This window comes from Artemia franciscana, chromosome 1, assembly GCF_032884065.1.
Source record: "Artemia franciscana chromosome 1, ASM3288406v1, whole genome shotgun sequence".
In the NCBI taxonomy this organism is placed as follows: Eukaryota; Metazoa; Arthropoda; class Branchiopoda; order Anostraca; family Artemiidae; genus Artemia; species Artemia franciscana.
In genome coordinates, this window is record NC_088863.1 from 8,298,642 (window position 1) to 8,315,138 (window position 16,497).

The 16,497-nt window shown below is 35.3% G+C and overlaps 1 protein-coding gene across 1 annotated transcript in view; it reads right to left on the reverse strand.

Annotated features, from left to right (window-relative positions):
• Positions 1-16,497, reverse strand: part of LOC136025064 (protein abrupt-like) — a 36,374-nt gene that overhangs the window by 14,401 nt on the left and 5,476 nt on the right. Inside the window, exons 2-4 of the mRNA XM_065700752.1 lie at positions 15,341-15,603; positions 9,950-10,135; positions 7,494-7,782 (exon numbers count right to left, since the gene is read on the reverse strand). Coding sequence (XP_065556824.1) covers positions 7,494-7,782; positions 9,950-10,135; positions 15,341-15,541 — 676 coding nt within the window. The 5' untranslated portion in view covers positions 15,542-15,603. The remainder of the gene's footprint in view (positions 1-7,493; positions 7,783-9,949; positions 10,136-15,340; positions 15,604-16,497) is intronic.

Below are 16,497 nucleotides of genomic sequence, written 5' to 3' on the forward strand. Positions count from 1 at the left end.
AATAACCATTATTATATGTAAACACTGGTCGAAGTTTGTAACTTGCAGCCCCTTCCCCAGGGACTGTGGGGGAGTAAGTCATTCCCAAAGACACAGTTATTATGGTTTTCGACTATGCGGAACAAAATGGCTATCTCAAAATTTTGATGTGTTGACTTTGGAGAAAAAATGAGCGTGGGAGGGGGGCTAAGTGCCCTCCAATTTTTTTGGTCGCTTAAAAAGGGCACTAGAACTTTTCATTTCCGTTAGAATGAGCCCTCTCGCAACATTCTAGGACCACTTGGTCGATACGATGACCCCTGGAAAAAAAAATAAATAAAAAAAATAAACACGCACCCGTGATTTGTCTTCTGGCAAAAAATACGAAATTCCACATTTTTGTAGATAGTAGCTTGAAAATTTTGCTGTAGGGTTCTCTGATACGCCGAATGCGATGGTGTAATTTTTGTTAAGATTCTGTGACTTTTAGGGTGTGTTTTCCCCTATTTTTTAAAATAAGACAAATTTTCTCAGGCTCGTAACTTTTGATGACAAAGACCAAATTTAATGAAACTTATATATTTACAATCAGCATGAAAATCCGATTCTTTTGATGTATATTTTAGCATCAAAATTCTGTTATTTAGAGTTTCGTTTACTATTGAGCCGGGTCACTCCTTACTACAGTTCGTTACCACGAACTGTTTGACAAGCTGCTTTTAATAGCAGTCGAAAAACTTTTTTTTTACTCTGGGGTAAAAATTTGCGTCAAATAACAAGAATATGTGAATCCTCGTAGCTGTTTGTCCGCACGCAACACTATCATAGAAAGTACAATTTTAATTGCGCATGTTACATGTGAGGTGGTTTGAAGAGCGCACTAGCAACATAAGTTTGAATTGTTAATAACTAGTCATTAAATTTAATAGACACAAGGACAGGTTCAGTTTGATACGCTGGTACTGTTCTCCGGGAAAGAACCCGGGTTTCTGGATGATTTTTTTTTTACGACTTGTAATATTATATTGAAAATTAATTTGAAATTTAACATTCGTTTTTCCCAAGCTATACTTAGAAGTAGATAGAAGGCCATTCATACCTACAGGGCATCCATTCATTTGATGAACGATCCCTAGGACATGCACACACGATAGTGCCCGACAACAAAACAAACAATACGCAGAAAAAAGATGAAAACGTCAAACGGGGGCCCTTCACAAGGAGAGGAGCCAAGAAATCTTATAGTGAAAACAAAGGGTTTTGTTTATAGTGAAAATTTCTTACAGAAATTTTCTAGCGAAAAACTACCTATAATCTTCGAATCTACCTCTTAAATAGACATTTGGCTGTTTATATACATCAAATGTTTTTATTATAAACCAGTAATAAAAAAGATAGATATACGTCATTCTGCAAGGTGGGAAAAATGTTCAAAGCTGGCATTAAAAAATGCTGTTTCCTCAGGCCTTTTTGCACTTTTACTCTAGCTAAGAGGCAGTAGTCGTCCATCCCCCTCCCGATCCAACACCAAAGGCTGAAGCTTAAGTTGGTATTGGCACCACTATATTTTTCTAGTTCCGATTAAATATACTTCATAGCACTTGAAGAAAAATTATGTTTAAATCCCTTGAACAAAGGAAATAGGAACTAGTGAATTAAAAGTCAGAGAAAACACACAAATAGGGTATCTCTGCAAAATGACTAAAAATAAGTGGAAAAGGTTAAGTAACAAAGAGTACAGCTGTACAAGTTAAAAAAAAAATGAAAACTTACAAACGGGCACTATCAAGCCGAAACACAAAGAGCGCCAAAAGGACACACATAAACTGGAGTGGCTAATGGTTTTTGGTTATACTTAGATCTGGGTAGTAAGCTGCCCCAAGAAACTAAGTTTCAAAATAGACAGCTTTTCAAAAATTGAAGCAAATAAGTGGATTGGATATTATCTTCAACAATAAACAAAACCCAACTCCAGGACAAAATGTGACAAAGATCTACTGGACACAAAATTAACTTGCGTGTCTGTTCAAATATTTCAACGCCTTGATCAACGTTTCCTTGCATATACTTTTCCAAATGATCATCCATGTTTCTGAAGATTATATCCCCCTTTTCAGCAAAATACGGATACAGACTCAACGAGCTAATACACCCCCCCCCCTATTTTCTTAGTTCTATGAACTAGATTAGGCCACCGCTGGATCATCCACCAGGTAATAATGACCGAAGTAATACAAAAGATCAATCCAGTAAACACTTTCAAATAAACCGTTACGGGTTTATACAACCTGGTATGACCTCCATTATTCATTAATCTTAACAAACACGAGACAGAGCAGAAACTGTTATCAGTAATTGACCTAAAATTTGCCGCGCCTTCAAATGAATAAACAAACTGCACGTGTTATTGTAAAATTTTGCAAGCTAAGCCTATTCTGTTCTAGACAAGTATTTATCTAGGTCACTGCATCCTTTCGCTTTAAAGCAATAAACGTATGCTCTTTAGGCTGAACCCGAAGCTGTACTAATCGGTCGCAAAATTTTAGCTAATTTTTTTCTCTAATATATATATATATATATATATATATATATATATATATATATATATATATATATATATATATATATATATATATATATATATATATATATATATATATATATATATATATATATATATATATATATATATATATATATATATATATATATATATATATATATATATATATATATATATATATATATATATATATATATAGGAATGCAAACATACAAAAGCATTCAAGTCAATATAATAGCAAATTATTTGTGCAAGCTCATGACTCTGTAACTTGTTAACACTTAACTTTCTGAAGACGTGTAAGCATAGACTGCGCCTATTTCAGTGTCTTCGTGTGAGGCGGGGGGAGAGGTGGTCACGATAATTCAAATGGCAGTATTTGATAAAATATGAATTTTACAAGAAAACCTTAAATGTGTTCTGCGTTTATAAGCTTTGATTATGATGCAATTGTTTGCAAAGGTAAGATTTTTCAAGATGTCCAAGGTGAAGAATATCAATGCAACTTGGAAATATCTTGGGAACAAGGCCAATCAATACAAATTTATTTGTTTAAGCTGATGGGAAGTAAATCTCAGTTTCGTAAATATATCACACGCCACCAGAGCAGTATCCAACATTTTGCTCAGGAGGGGGGGGGGGCTTGAGGAAACCCAGCAAAAAGTGATAACACGTGTTTTTGTAACTGTCTAACGAGGTAAGAAAGCATTTCGGGGAGAGAGTTCAAACCAGATACTCCCCCCTCTGGATACAGCCCTGTGTGTCACCTTTCGAATTACTATAGCTGGGGCACCAAAATCCGAAAGTAGGCATATTATATCGAAAATGATCAGTTGCAGGCCCTCCTAGGCCTTATGTACAGTTATGACTTAAATAAAGAACTTAAAACTTTCTTTACGAAATCAAAAATTTATTCTTGAGCTGGGTGTCAGGGTAGAGCTCTCGAAAACAATAAAAATACATATCTACATGAGATACAGTAAAAACGGAAAACATTACTAAGCTCATTAAATTCAGGGTGTGACCCCACCTCTTTGTATGAGTCTATCCCAATGTTATTTTTAATCTGCTATTTTTTGCACGAAGTTAAAACTAAACGCCCATAGGCTCCTAACTGAAACACCGAAAAAAGCTTTTAAACAAGAGGTAAGAGCTCATATGGCACTTGTGACAAGGCCGGAAGAGCCAAGAGCTCATATGGTATGAGCTCTAGCAAAATTCTAATAATCAATAGATTGATTTAAAAGGAAAATCAAAGGCTTAATGCCGGTCGGGATTTAAATAAGAGCTCAGAGTCACGATATCCTTCTAAATATCAAAATTCATTAAGATCCGATCACCCACTCTTAAGTTATAAATACACTAATTTTTTCGAATTTTTACTCTCCCTTCAGCCCCCCAGATGGTCGAATTGGGGAAAACGACTTTACCAAGTCAATTTGTGCAGCTCCCTGACACGCCTACCAATTTTCATCGTCCTAGCACGTCTAGAAGCATCAAACTCGCCGAAGGGCGGAACCCCACCCCCTAGCTCCCCCACATAGAGCGAATCCAATACGGTTACGTCAATCACGTATCTACGACATTTGCTTTATCTACCCACCAAGTTTCATCCCGATTCCTCCACTCTAAGTTTTTCCAAGATTTCCTATTTCCCCCTCCAACTCCCTCCAATGTCAACAGATCTGGTCGGGATTTGAAATAAGAGCTCTGAGACATGAATTCCTTCTAAATATCAAATTTCATTAAGATCCGATCACCCGCTCTTAAGTTAAAATACCTCAATTTTTTCTAATTTTTCCAAATTAAACACCCCCAGCTCCTCCAAGGAGAAAGGATCTGTTCCAATACGTCAATCACGTATCTAGAACTTGTTCTTATTCTTCCCATCAAGTTTCATCCAGATCTCTCCACTCTAAGCGTTTTCCAAGATTTATGTTTCCCCTCTCCAACCCTCTATGTCCCCGGATCCAATTCGAGTCGATAATAGAGCATCTGAAACATAAGATCCTTCCATATATCAAGTTTCATTAAGATCCGATCGCCTATTCTTAAGATAAAGATACCCCAATTTTCACATTTTCCAAGAATTCCGGTTTCCCCCTCCAACTTCTCGCAATGTCATAGGATCTGGTCGGAATTTAAAACAAAAGCTCTAAAGCACTATCAAATTTTATTAAGATCTGATCACCCGTTCGTAAGTTACAAATACCTCATTTTTTTTCTAATTTTTTCGAATTATCCCCCCCCCCCAACTCAACCAAAGAGAGCAGATCCGGTCCGGTTATGTCAGTCACGTATCTTGGACTTGTTTTTATTCTTCCCACCCAGTTTCATCCTGATCTCTCCGCTTTTAGTATTTCCAAGATTTCTGGTCCCCCCCCCCCTAATGACGCTGGATCTGGTCGGGATTTGCAATAAGAGATTTGAGTTACGAGGTCCTTCTAAATATGAAGTTTCATTAAGATCCGATCAATCCTTCGTAAGTTAAAAATACTTCATTTTTTCTAATTTTTCAGAAATAGAACGGATCCGTTCCGGTTATGTCAATCACGTATCTAGGACTTGTGCTTGCTTATTTTCCCCACCAAGTTTCATCTCGATCCCTCTAATCTAAGCGTTTTCCAAGATTTTAGGTCCCTCCAACTCCCCCCCCCCAATGTCATCAGATTCGGTCGGGATTTAAAATAAGAGCTCTGAGACACGATATCCTTCCAAAAATCAAATTTCATTAAGGCCTGACCACCCGTTCGTAAGTTAAAAATACTTCATTTTTTCTATTTTTTCCGATTTAACCGTCCCCCCACTCCTCCCAGATGGTCGAATCGAGGAAACAATAATTTCTAATTTAATCAGGTCTAGTTCCTGATACACCTGCCAAATTTCATCGTCCTAGCTTACCTGGTAGTCAGCAACCGATAAGACACCTCTGATTTAAGTACCAAAATTAATTTTGAAAGCTGTGAACGAGCTAAATCTTCAAAAATGAAAATGCGCTAATTACAGAGCCATGATTCTCCAAGAGATACAGGTTACAGGCCAGAAGTGAAAAAGTTGGTACATTACCTCAAAGACCCTCAGTGTTAGCCTAATGAAGTGATCGGACCGTTAGTTAAAATTCTCGGAAATTGCTAGCTACCAACGCATAAAACAGACATCTTACAAGATTCATGATGCATATATACTTGTATGAATAATTTCTTAGACCACACTGCCTTTCCAATTACAATAAAACATAACGAAAATATAGAAAAACGGATATACAAGACAGTGAAAAACAACCCAAAAAACCTTGTCACTAGCAATAACAATCACAAAAGTCCGAATATTATGGCTTCACGTCCGGAAGTCTTTATCAACGGTAATTAAAAAAATAAATTAAGCAAAACATATAAAGAAAAGAGAAACAAAGAAAAGAAAAAAAACTTCTCATTAAGTTAATGTAAAATCGTTATGTTTGAACATTATTAATGTGCTTTTTATCATTTATTTTTTCCTTTTCTTTATGCTTTATATATTTTAGTTTGTTATGTTCAACTGTCTTACTTGAAATATTATACCCGTTTTTCTATATTTTCATTTTGTTTCATTTGTCTATAAGTTTACGGTTATTGTTTTCCTTGAGGGGCTGAAACATCCTCCAGTACTTTTATCACCCAAAACAATTTAGCAACAGTAAGCCACCAAGACAATTTAGTTGTCAACTTAAAAAAAAATTTCAGTATCGCTGTCAAGTAATTTATTGAGCTGAAAAGGATCGAGTATTTTCGGGCAACATAGTCCATTTTTGATGGTATTTTTTAGCTTCCAAATAGCAACAGAAATGGAAGAAACAATATTGTACAAACATAACTACAACTAAAATTGATCACGGGTGTAATTCCCAATCATTTCTGATCACAATAACTGATTCATGTGTGAACCTAAAGGGAGAGTGAATGAATATTTAAGAGATAACATCTTTGGATGTGTAAAATATTGTCAAGTGGCTGACAAGCAGGATTGGGAATAAAATTTGTTGAAGCATGGGTATTGTCAGTTAAGCAGAACACACTCAAGAATTACACTGTGTAAAGTCTAACAGAAGCCGACTTCCCTTCCTGGATTGGTTATGATTTGCTTATTTTGAGTGAGAAAACTACGATGCCTACATATTTTTATTAAATATTTAATAAAGATGTGGCTAGGTTAGGCAATTAATATAATGCATTCTGCGCGGCCTGCTTTCCGCATTACTTTGCCGTGGTTTCCATAATTTTGTTTCTGAAGTATTATATTATCATCATATTTTGGTATATTTAATTTGGATAAACCTAACTTCAATTATTGGGTTTGTTCAATTTAACAGACAATTACCGAAGCATGCAACGCATTGAAAACTTTAGGATGTTGTTGGTTAAATTGCACATATAGGCTATTTAATTTTGCTGATCAGATCTTTACTTGCTATTGTTTTTATGCTTGTTACCACTAGGATCGATTGATGGTGGGGAAATGAGCCCCTCCTTCCGGATTTCGATAAATACCTTTTTAGTAAGGTATTTATATAGAAAATGATCTTTTTTTGGCATTTTCGTTGAAAAAAAAAAAAAAAAGAAGACGCAAATCTGCCTCACCCTCAATTTGGGAGAAACATTCCCTCACCCTTCAATTCATGTGAATTGACGCCATTGTTTTTGATGTGGTTTAGCAATCACTTTTCTCAAAATTTAAGTCATTTTTTTTTTAGTTCACGAATCCTTTTTGAAAACTTAATTCTCACACAAATTTTTGAATACAAAGCGCAGCTGGATACTCAGCAAACCTTTTGAGGAGGGGGGGGGCTGTGGATGAAGATTAGAATCAGGCGTTTTCCCATTTTACTGCGTCACACAGTTATTCAATATTAGCAATTTAAATTTAGCAAAACATTGTGAATAGCATGTTAATTAAGAGTCAGTATAATTCTTACCGATTCCTGTATCTGTGAGGGGTGTTGCAGACGCGGCAGCTTGAGCAAGGGCTAAGAGTGGAACGGATGAGACAATTTGTGATCCCAAAATCGTGGCACCAGCAACTATTTGTTTGGGCTGATCCGAAGAAACTATAGACTGGAGCATAGGCACAGGCCTAGGGGCGGGCACTTTATTGTTCTTTTTTGCAGTGGTTATGATCTGCTTTGGTGGCATGACTGGGTGCAATGGATTCGCACCAGTGGCAGCTTGTAGGACGTTCATGACTGTTTCTGATGCAGTACCGTTCTAAGGAAAAATAAGGCTTAAAAAACTAAAACCACTAGGCTAACTGACATGAATCAAGATCGAATTGTCTGCTGTACTAATAGCCTAAAAGACTTGAATTCAATTGAGGAAAATTTTTTCCTTGACATTGTATAACTGAATCAACTACCAGACATTCTAGTACCTAAAAATACCCTTTTTTAATGTTACAGCGAACCCCTTTCCTCCAAGAAACGGGCCCGACTTTTGGTGGGTTTTATTTATTAGTTTTGAGTCAGAACTGGATAAAATACTGGCTATAACTAATTCACTGTGTTTCAATCAATAAATTAAAGTTTAATCTATAGAATTTTTCTTGGTGTCATGAATATAAGCAAATATTCAGTCCCAATTCAATTTTTGACAATAGAAATGGATGCAAGAAAAAAGACGATAAAAATATACTGCTCTTAACTCACACCAAGCTAAAAAAAAAAAAATCCCGGGGACAAGCAGTTTCTTAATCCCCATCATGCAATCCCCATCATCTGCCCATGGAAACGACAAATAGGCAAAGAGTAGAATTCTATTTAGGCATTTAATTGGTTTTTGCTTTGTAGAAACTATGTAGAAGTTAGAAAGATATAAGAAAGAAATTACGGATAATCAGTCCCATTTACTTAACATACCTAGTTCAACCAGTTAGAACGTTTTACTTTACAGTCCGAAATGTAGAAACCAAAGGCGTCATTTGGGGGTAGGGGGTCAATGGCAGTTGCCCCCTCCCCCCAAAAATTTTGAAAACTCTACAGCTTACCAAATAAGTCTATTTGGAAGTAAGAAATTGCGGATAATCAGTCCCATATACTTATCATATCTAGTTCAACCAGTTAGAACGCTTTACTTTACAGTCCGAAATGTAGAAACCAAAGGAGTCATTTGGGGGTAAGGGGTCAATGGTAGTTGCCCCCCCCCCAATAATTTTGAAAACACTACAGTTACCAAATAAGCCTAATTGATAATTGGTGAGAAACTGATTTATGTTTAGCCAGGTTATTTTTTATTTTTTTGTTAAAACATTGAATTGGACTAGGTTAAAAGGTACATTTAAATTAACGTTATTACGGCAAATATTATGATAGCACTAGTTTTGTTTGAAGCTTATAGGGTAAGTTGAAGGTTATAGGGTAAGGTAGGTGCATAAAAATAGATGTAAACCACTCTTATCCCTCCCCCCCCCCAGTCGAAATACTGAAATTACGCCCATGCTAGAAACTATCTCAAAAGCCAAATATGATTTTCTATTGTTATCAGAGAGATGCATAGTTTACTTGTGAAAAATATTGTGACTAAACACTATTTGTTCTTTTTTACTGGTTTAATATTTTTCACAGAAAAACTATTAGGTTTTTGAAAATAGTTATTTGTTCCATCAAAAATTACATTTCCTTGTCATTAGACGTATCTAGATTTTTCATTTCATATTATTTAACCCTTTTATAAGGCAGGACCATTCTTCTCTCTAGAAATAAGGAATAGCGTAACTGGCTTGCGTCACTAGCACTAAACAATGGAAGTAGACACGCAAACGAGGGGGTACCTACGTTCAAAAATCAAGTACCCCATTTCAAACATAATAACCATGGCAGAAGTGTACAAAGCGTGGTGGAAACCTGTTCGAAGCGAGGCGGAGCTGTGCAGTGCACATGGCGTCCTGAGGTGTACACCAGGTGGCTGAAAGTGGGCACCCCCTCGTACGCAAGAACAGGATAGCGATCTCTATTTGTTTTTTTTTTTTTTGTTTCACTTTGCAGTAGCAAAAAAACCTTGATGACTTATAACCAACGACCAAATCCAATAAAAAAACATCTTTAATCCATGTCAGGGACTCCTCCAGCTGCCATTGATTTAATTGCTCACTACACCTTCAAAAATAAGAATGACCCTGGCAACCCCAGCCCAGAAAATGCCAGGGTTAGAAAAGCCAAATTCCAAAAAAAAAAAATATTTAATTGTCAGGTGAACAACAATCAAAAACCTGCCCTTTATCTCGTCCTGGAGCTTCCAGGACAGGAAGCCTAACAACTTCCCTACATGAACAGACTTTATATCACCCTTCGTCGATTACTAAGCGAGAATTATATACTGATTGATAGTGATAAGGACATATACAAGATGAGCACTGTAGCAAAGAAACATATTTTCTTACCAAGTTATGTACACTTCTGACATCGCACAAACCTCTGACCTGCAATACTTGTGCCGTATTTAATAATCTCGGAATTCGCTCTTGTTCTACCATCACTTGGCCATGATACATGAAATGTACTAAAGACTTGAGATCGATAATTGGAACGTCTTTTAATATTATAATTGGATGCTGACATGGATTTTCCTAAAATAAAATGTTTCTTAAATTTTTCATGTCTATTTAAGGAATGATTATTTTTTTGCTCTGCTAAAAAAACCATCCAAGCAACTATCGGATTACGGACGCGAAAACACATTTTAACAGTAAAAAAAAACGAAACTTCGAAATTTACATGACATTGGCTTCAAACAGTGAATATGCTTTAATCCAACAAAAACAGGAACAAACCGTTGTATAAAACCATTTGATAAAGTCAGTTGTAATATATATATTTTGCGATATATATTTTAAAGCCCAGTAAATGACGAACCGAAGCCCATAGTAGCCAAAAGCTAAAAAACCGTGTTTAAAAAAAAAGAGAAGTAAGAAACAATTGCTATTTCTAGCTGATTCAAGAATGGTGACTTTTATCTCGATTTGCCTCGACAGTAAATATTGGTACATTGTTATTGGTACAAAAACAAACCACGGCCCATAGTAACCAAAAAAAAGAAATAAAAATAAAATGTGTTTTAAATTACCACTGATAAAGATTTTCTAACGAACTGTAGTAAGGAGCGACCCGGCTCAATAGCAACCAAAACTCTAAAAAATAGAGTTTTGATATCAATAGCTACATCAAAAGAATCGCATTTTAATGCTGATTTTAAATATATAAGTTTAATCAAGTTTAATCTTACCAATCAAAAGTTACGAGCCTGAGAAAATTTACCTTATTTTAAAAATATAGGGGAAAATAACCCCTAAAAGTCATAGAATCTTAACGAAAATCACACCATCAGATTCAGCGTATCAGAGAACCCTATTGTAAAGGTTTCAAGCTCCTATCTATAAAAATGTGGAATTTCGTATTTTTTGCCAGAAGACAAATCACGGGTGCGTGTTTATTTGTTTGTTTTTTTTTTTTTTCCAGGGGTCATCGTATCGACCAAGTGGTCCTAGAATATTGCAAGAGGGCTCATTCTAACGGAAATGAGAAGATCTAGTGCCCTTTTTAAGTGACCAAAAAAATTGGTGGGCACCTAGGCCCCCTCCCACGCTCATTTTTTCTCCAAAGTCAACGGATCAAAATTTTGAGAGCCATTTTGTTCCGCATAGTCAAAAACCACAATAACTATGTCTTTGGGAATGACTTACTCCCCCACAGTCCCTGGGGGAGGGGCTGCAAGTTACAAACTTCGGCCAGAGTTTACATATAATGATGGTTATTGGGAAGTGTACAGCGTTTTCAGGGGATTTTTTTTTTGGTTTTGGGGTGGGGTTGAGGGAAGGGAGCTATGTGGGAGGATCTTTTCTTGGAGAAATATGTCATGGGGGAACAGAAATTCAATGAAAAGGGCGCTGGATTTTCTAAAATTACTATAAAAAAACAATGAAAAAATAAACATGGAAAAGTTTTTATCAATTGAAAGTAAGGAGCAGCATTGAAACTTAAAATGAACAGAGATTATTACGCATATGAGGGGTTCTAAAAATACTTTAGCATAAAAAGCGAGGTATTTAGGAGGAGATAAATACCTCGCTCTTTATGCTATAGTATTTTTAGTAATTTCAACTATTTATTCTATGGTCTTTCAGATTAAGGGGTCACTCTTAAAGAATTGGGACAAAACTTACGATTTAGTGTAAAGAGCGAGGTATTAACGAGGGTACAAACCCCCTCATATACATAATAAAAATTTAAGAATATAAAAGTTTGTTACGTAAGCTAATTCTTAAGTTACGTATATTTTTTACTAATAAAAACATTCGTTAAAAATTAAAATTGATAGTTGCTTTTTTATGTAACCGAAAAATTGCAGGGCAACTAGGCTTTCCCCACCCCTTATTTCTCAAAATCGTCTGATCAAAACCAAGAGAAAGCCATTTAGCCAAACAAGGAATTAATATACAAATTTCATTTTGATAATTTATGTGTGGAGAGCCAAAATCAAACACGCATTAAGTCAAAAACGTTCAGAAATTACCAAAAAAACTAGTTTTTTTAACTGAAAGTAAGGAGCGACATTAAAACTTATAAAACGAACAGAAATTACTCCGTATATGAAATGGGTTGTCCCCTCCGAAATCCCTCGCTCTTTACGCTAAAGTTTGACTCTTTGCCACAATTCTGCTTTTTAAAACAATTAAAAACTTTAGCGTAAAGAGCAAGGGATTGCGGAGGGGACAACCCATTTCATATACGGAGTAATTTCTGTTCGTTCGGAGTGCCCATGCTTCAGAGCCATATTTGACCACTGTCATCACTGTAGCTTCCAATATTCTAATCTTGGTTTGCAGACTATCTTCCTATTCTTCCAAATTTCTTTTAAATGTGAAAAAAAAAACACCCTGAGCCTTAGCTATTCTACTTTTAACATCTTCACTGCTCCCACCGTCTTTACTAATATTACTACCAAGGTAGGTGAAGCTGCCCACCTGATCAATATTTTTGTTACCCAACGTCACATTTTCATCTTCACTTATTCCTAGCCTTAGTGAATTAGTCTTCTTAACATTAATTTTCAAACCTATTCTAGCACCCTGAATTCTTAAAACCTCTAAAAATTCATTCATTTAATTTGTATATTTAGTCAAAATTTTCGATGAATAGTAGTTTGGTTAGATAAGTTGTAAGTAGTATTTTTACTACATAGTTTTTGGGGAGGAAGGAGCATTATTACATGTACGAAATGAAATCATGTGCGACTTTTAATACATCAAGACTTCAACAATGAGGTTATTTGCAGCAATTTTAACTTAAAACTAGAGGGTTCGAAACATGTTCCTTTTAAAAATTTACCATACAATCCTGAAATTTGTCATTTGGCTGATTATAGTAGCCTAATTTCAAAGAATCGACTTTTGGACGTAATTTTTTTTTTTATTATAGTTGCAGCTAACCTAGCAAAAAGCAAACCACTTATGGTAGCCAAAGGTCTAAAAACGCATTAGGAAAGGTAAGTCTAAGGAGAGAAAATTCCCACTTGAAACTTATTTGGAAGATTATTTCGAGCGTGGCAAGCACTGATATACATCTTTTCTTAAACCACAGAAAACTGATATGGCTTGAGATTTTTAGTCAATCAAAATTGTACGCTGAAATTTATTGATTTAATGGATGGTGAGAGAGTAAAGGGGACTAATAGATATGCCTTCAGGGAGGCCATGCCCCCCAAAGCCGCCAAGTATTGTTTACTTGCAAGATTTACCATTATAAAAAAGGAAAAGGTTTGATTCTCGGTTATTCGGAAAGGCTAGCGGTATTAAGGTGAAACTTATGATAATGTTGAGGGATATGCTAAACTATATCAAAATGTACTATGTGCATCCAGTTTATTAAAAAGGAGGATCTGCAATATCTTAAGAACTGATGAGGGTACTATGTCAAAAACCTTCAGGGTATTTAGAAGGGATTGTTGAGCAGTGATAGGGGGTAAGTAGCCCCTCTTGACCTTTTTAGACACTGTGCCCTCAATACACTGATCACAATTTTGAAAAAGCAATTTCGTTCAAAATGGTCTAGTAACTATGCCCTCAAGGATGCAATGCCTCCAACAGCCCCAAAGGCAAAGATTGCAATTTAGGCAAATTTGCCTTTTTTATATGCAGGATTCTAGGTATTGAAACGATAACGGATGGCAACCAGCCCTCCCCTCTCTTGCCCTTTTAGACGCCCCCCTCAATACTGACAAGATATGTGAAAAAGGCATTTTATTCAAAATAGGCACAAGGTTTAATGGATATGCCTCCAGGGATACCAAGCCCCGAGGGCGAAGAACGTAAATTACGCAATTTGTCCAAGGGTATTGAGGGGAATTTTTTGGGAATGTTGAGCTAAATCAAACCCCACTGTCTGTGTCCAAGTTATCAGAAAGGCGTATCTGCAATATCTTAGGAACGGGTATGGGTATTAACTTGAAAATTTCAGGTCTATTACTACTACTACCCCTGTGGCTACACATATGACTAGATATGACTGGGTGCGACTACAACTACTTTGGAATGTGATAGCTTGCGGTAGCTGCGAGTGGGCAACAACTACTATCTCAACTTGTAACTACTTTCAGGGAATATTGAGGGGGATGTTGAACAAAATCAGAACACATCGTGATTTTTTTTTAATTTAGTTTTCTTTTACAATTATGTTGTTGTTTTTTTTTCATGTGTGAAGATATTAGGGATTTCAGTTTGAGGAGTAGAATTTCCTTGTTATAAAAAACGTATATTTTACATGGTCATTGGAAACTCAAAGCATGGTATCTATGCAGGGAAGTATGTTCTGAATAGGGGCCCTTAGAAGTATTGAGATCATGATAAAGCCCCTCTTTAGAGGTTTTCGAGACCTTGGAAAGCTGGTGATCTAGGACAGGTAAAATAAGCTTCTATGAATGAACTCAGAGCCTTAAATATCCCCATGGAAGCTCTTTTCCTATCTCTACTCGTTCTGTAGACACTCTAAAGCTTAGCAAGGTGCACAAAGACACGTCTGCACCTGTTTTATTCTCGAGAGATAATAAATCTTTCCATAATTTTGGTTTGGGTCTTTAACTCTGGGTTTTGGACATAATGGATGATAAATACATAATAATTAAATATATAATAGATCAAATGGATTGGTCCCCCCCTCCCCATCAGGAATCTTTGCCATTTAAAATTTTTTCTGAGATTTGTTGCATCATGTAAAATTACTTCCTAGAAAGTTTGGCATAATTCTATATTTGCAAAGTTCTCAAAGAAACAGATTCCATTTTCGGCATAACTCTTACATTACATAATTCCTAAGAAGTTAACTTTTGGAAATAGGACAGTTTTCTCTAGTTTTTTTTTATGCTATTCAGTGGGCAAGGCAATCATTTTTTTTCTGAGAAATTACAGGACATTTTACAATATTAAGGGTCCTTAAGACTGCTGATACTGAATTAAAATAAAATAGTAGTATTCCTCAGCCACACAACTCAAATACCACAAATTGTTTTATTGATAAACACAAATCTTTTCTAAAATAAATAACTGGCACGTGTCTTTGATATCAGATTACTAATCCCCTCCCCCTTCGCTACTCCACAATACTGTGTAACAGTTTACAATTCACAAGATCCTTGAAATTATCCTCAAGAATATGCCTAATTTTAAATAACTAGATCCCTCCCAGCCAGTAAAAACATTTTGTATTCTCCATCTTGTCTTTTGGATGAGTTAACTATATACCAGTAGGGACAAAAAAAAGTAAAAAAAAAAAAAAAATACCTTTAAAATTTTTTGAAAGTATGACGAGCAAGCTGACAGCACAACTTTGTGAGCTTTAACTTGTTTTCCATCACAGGAAAGAGTGACATCCACAAAATCCTCTTGGTTCCGAAGCAGTTCAAATGCTGATAACACATTGTCTGTATAGTTATTCCACTTTAAACAATACTGTTGACTATCACTCATAGTTTCACGCAACATAAGGGACTAGATATAAATTACTGGGTAAAAATCAGCTTAAGTTGGCAGCTTTGCAGCTATTACTAAAAAAAAATAGAATCAAAATGATATCAATAACTGAGTTATTATACTACCAATATTAAAAAAAATTATAAATTACACAAGGAATCACAAACACAGTAAGATTACAACTTGAAAACTATGGCTTTAATCAAAACAAGCATGAATCAATTCCCATTTCAAATATATTTTTAAACAGAACCATTAGACAAAAAAAAGAAGATAAATATAAATTTTCAAAAATAAACTACGTAATAAAGATATATATATATATATATATATATATATATATATATATATATATATATATATATATATATATATATATATATATATATATATATATATATATATACTGCCGTGTCCTCCAGTTCAAAACGCATTCCCTGCAAAAATAGGTTTAAAGTAAAACATTCCTAAAGTATTATGTCCCCCTGTATCGATTAGTTACGCCTGACAAGTCACTAGATATATATTTCTTATCGTTGTTCAAGACTCACTGTTTGCCATCACTTGTGCAACTGCGAAAATTTAAACTGTGGTTATGCAGTACCTGTATTTTGTTGTGAAGGTGCTTTAATTTGGCATGGTCAAGGTAGGGAGAAATATTCAGGCTTCATAGCTTTTAAATACTATTTATTGGGTCAAATTTTACATTTCACTAGACCGACTTAAAAACTAAGCTTCCTCTTGGTATTTTTCAACAGCTGAATTAACAAAAAAATATTTTATTAGATATTCCAAACATAGCATATTTAAATGGTAAGATCTAAGACACCATTAAGGGAACAAAAATAATGTTCAAAGCTATTGCAATTACCCACTGAAGCTGGTATATCTGAACATTTTCATAAACTAAAACCATTCACGGGCTCAGGTCATTCAAGTTAAAGCTAACAGTACTTTGAAGGCATTCA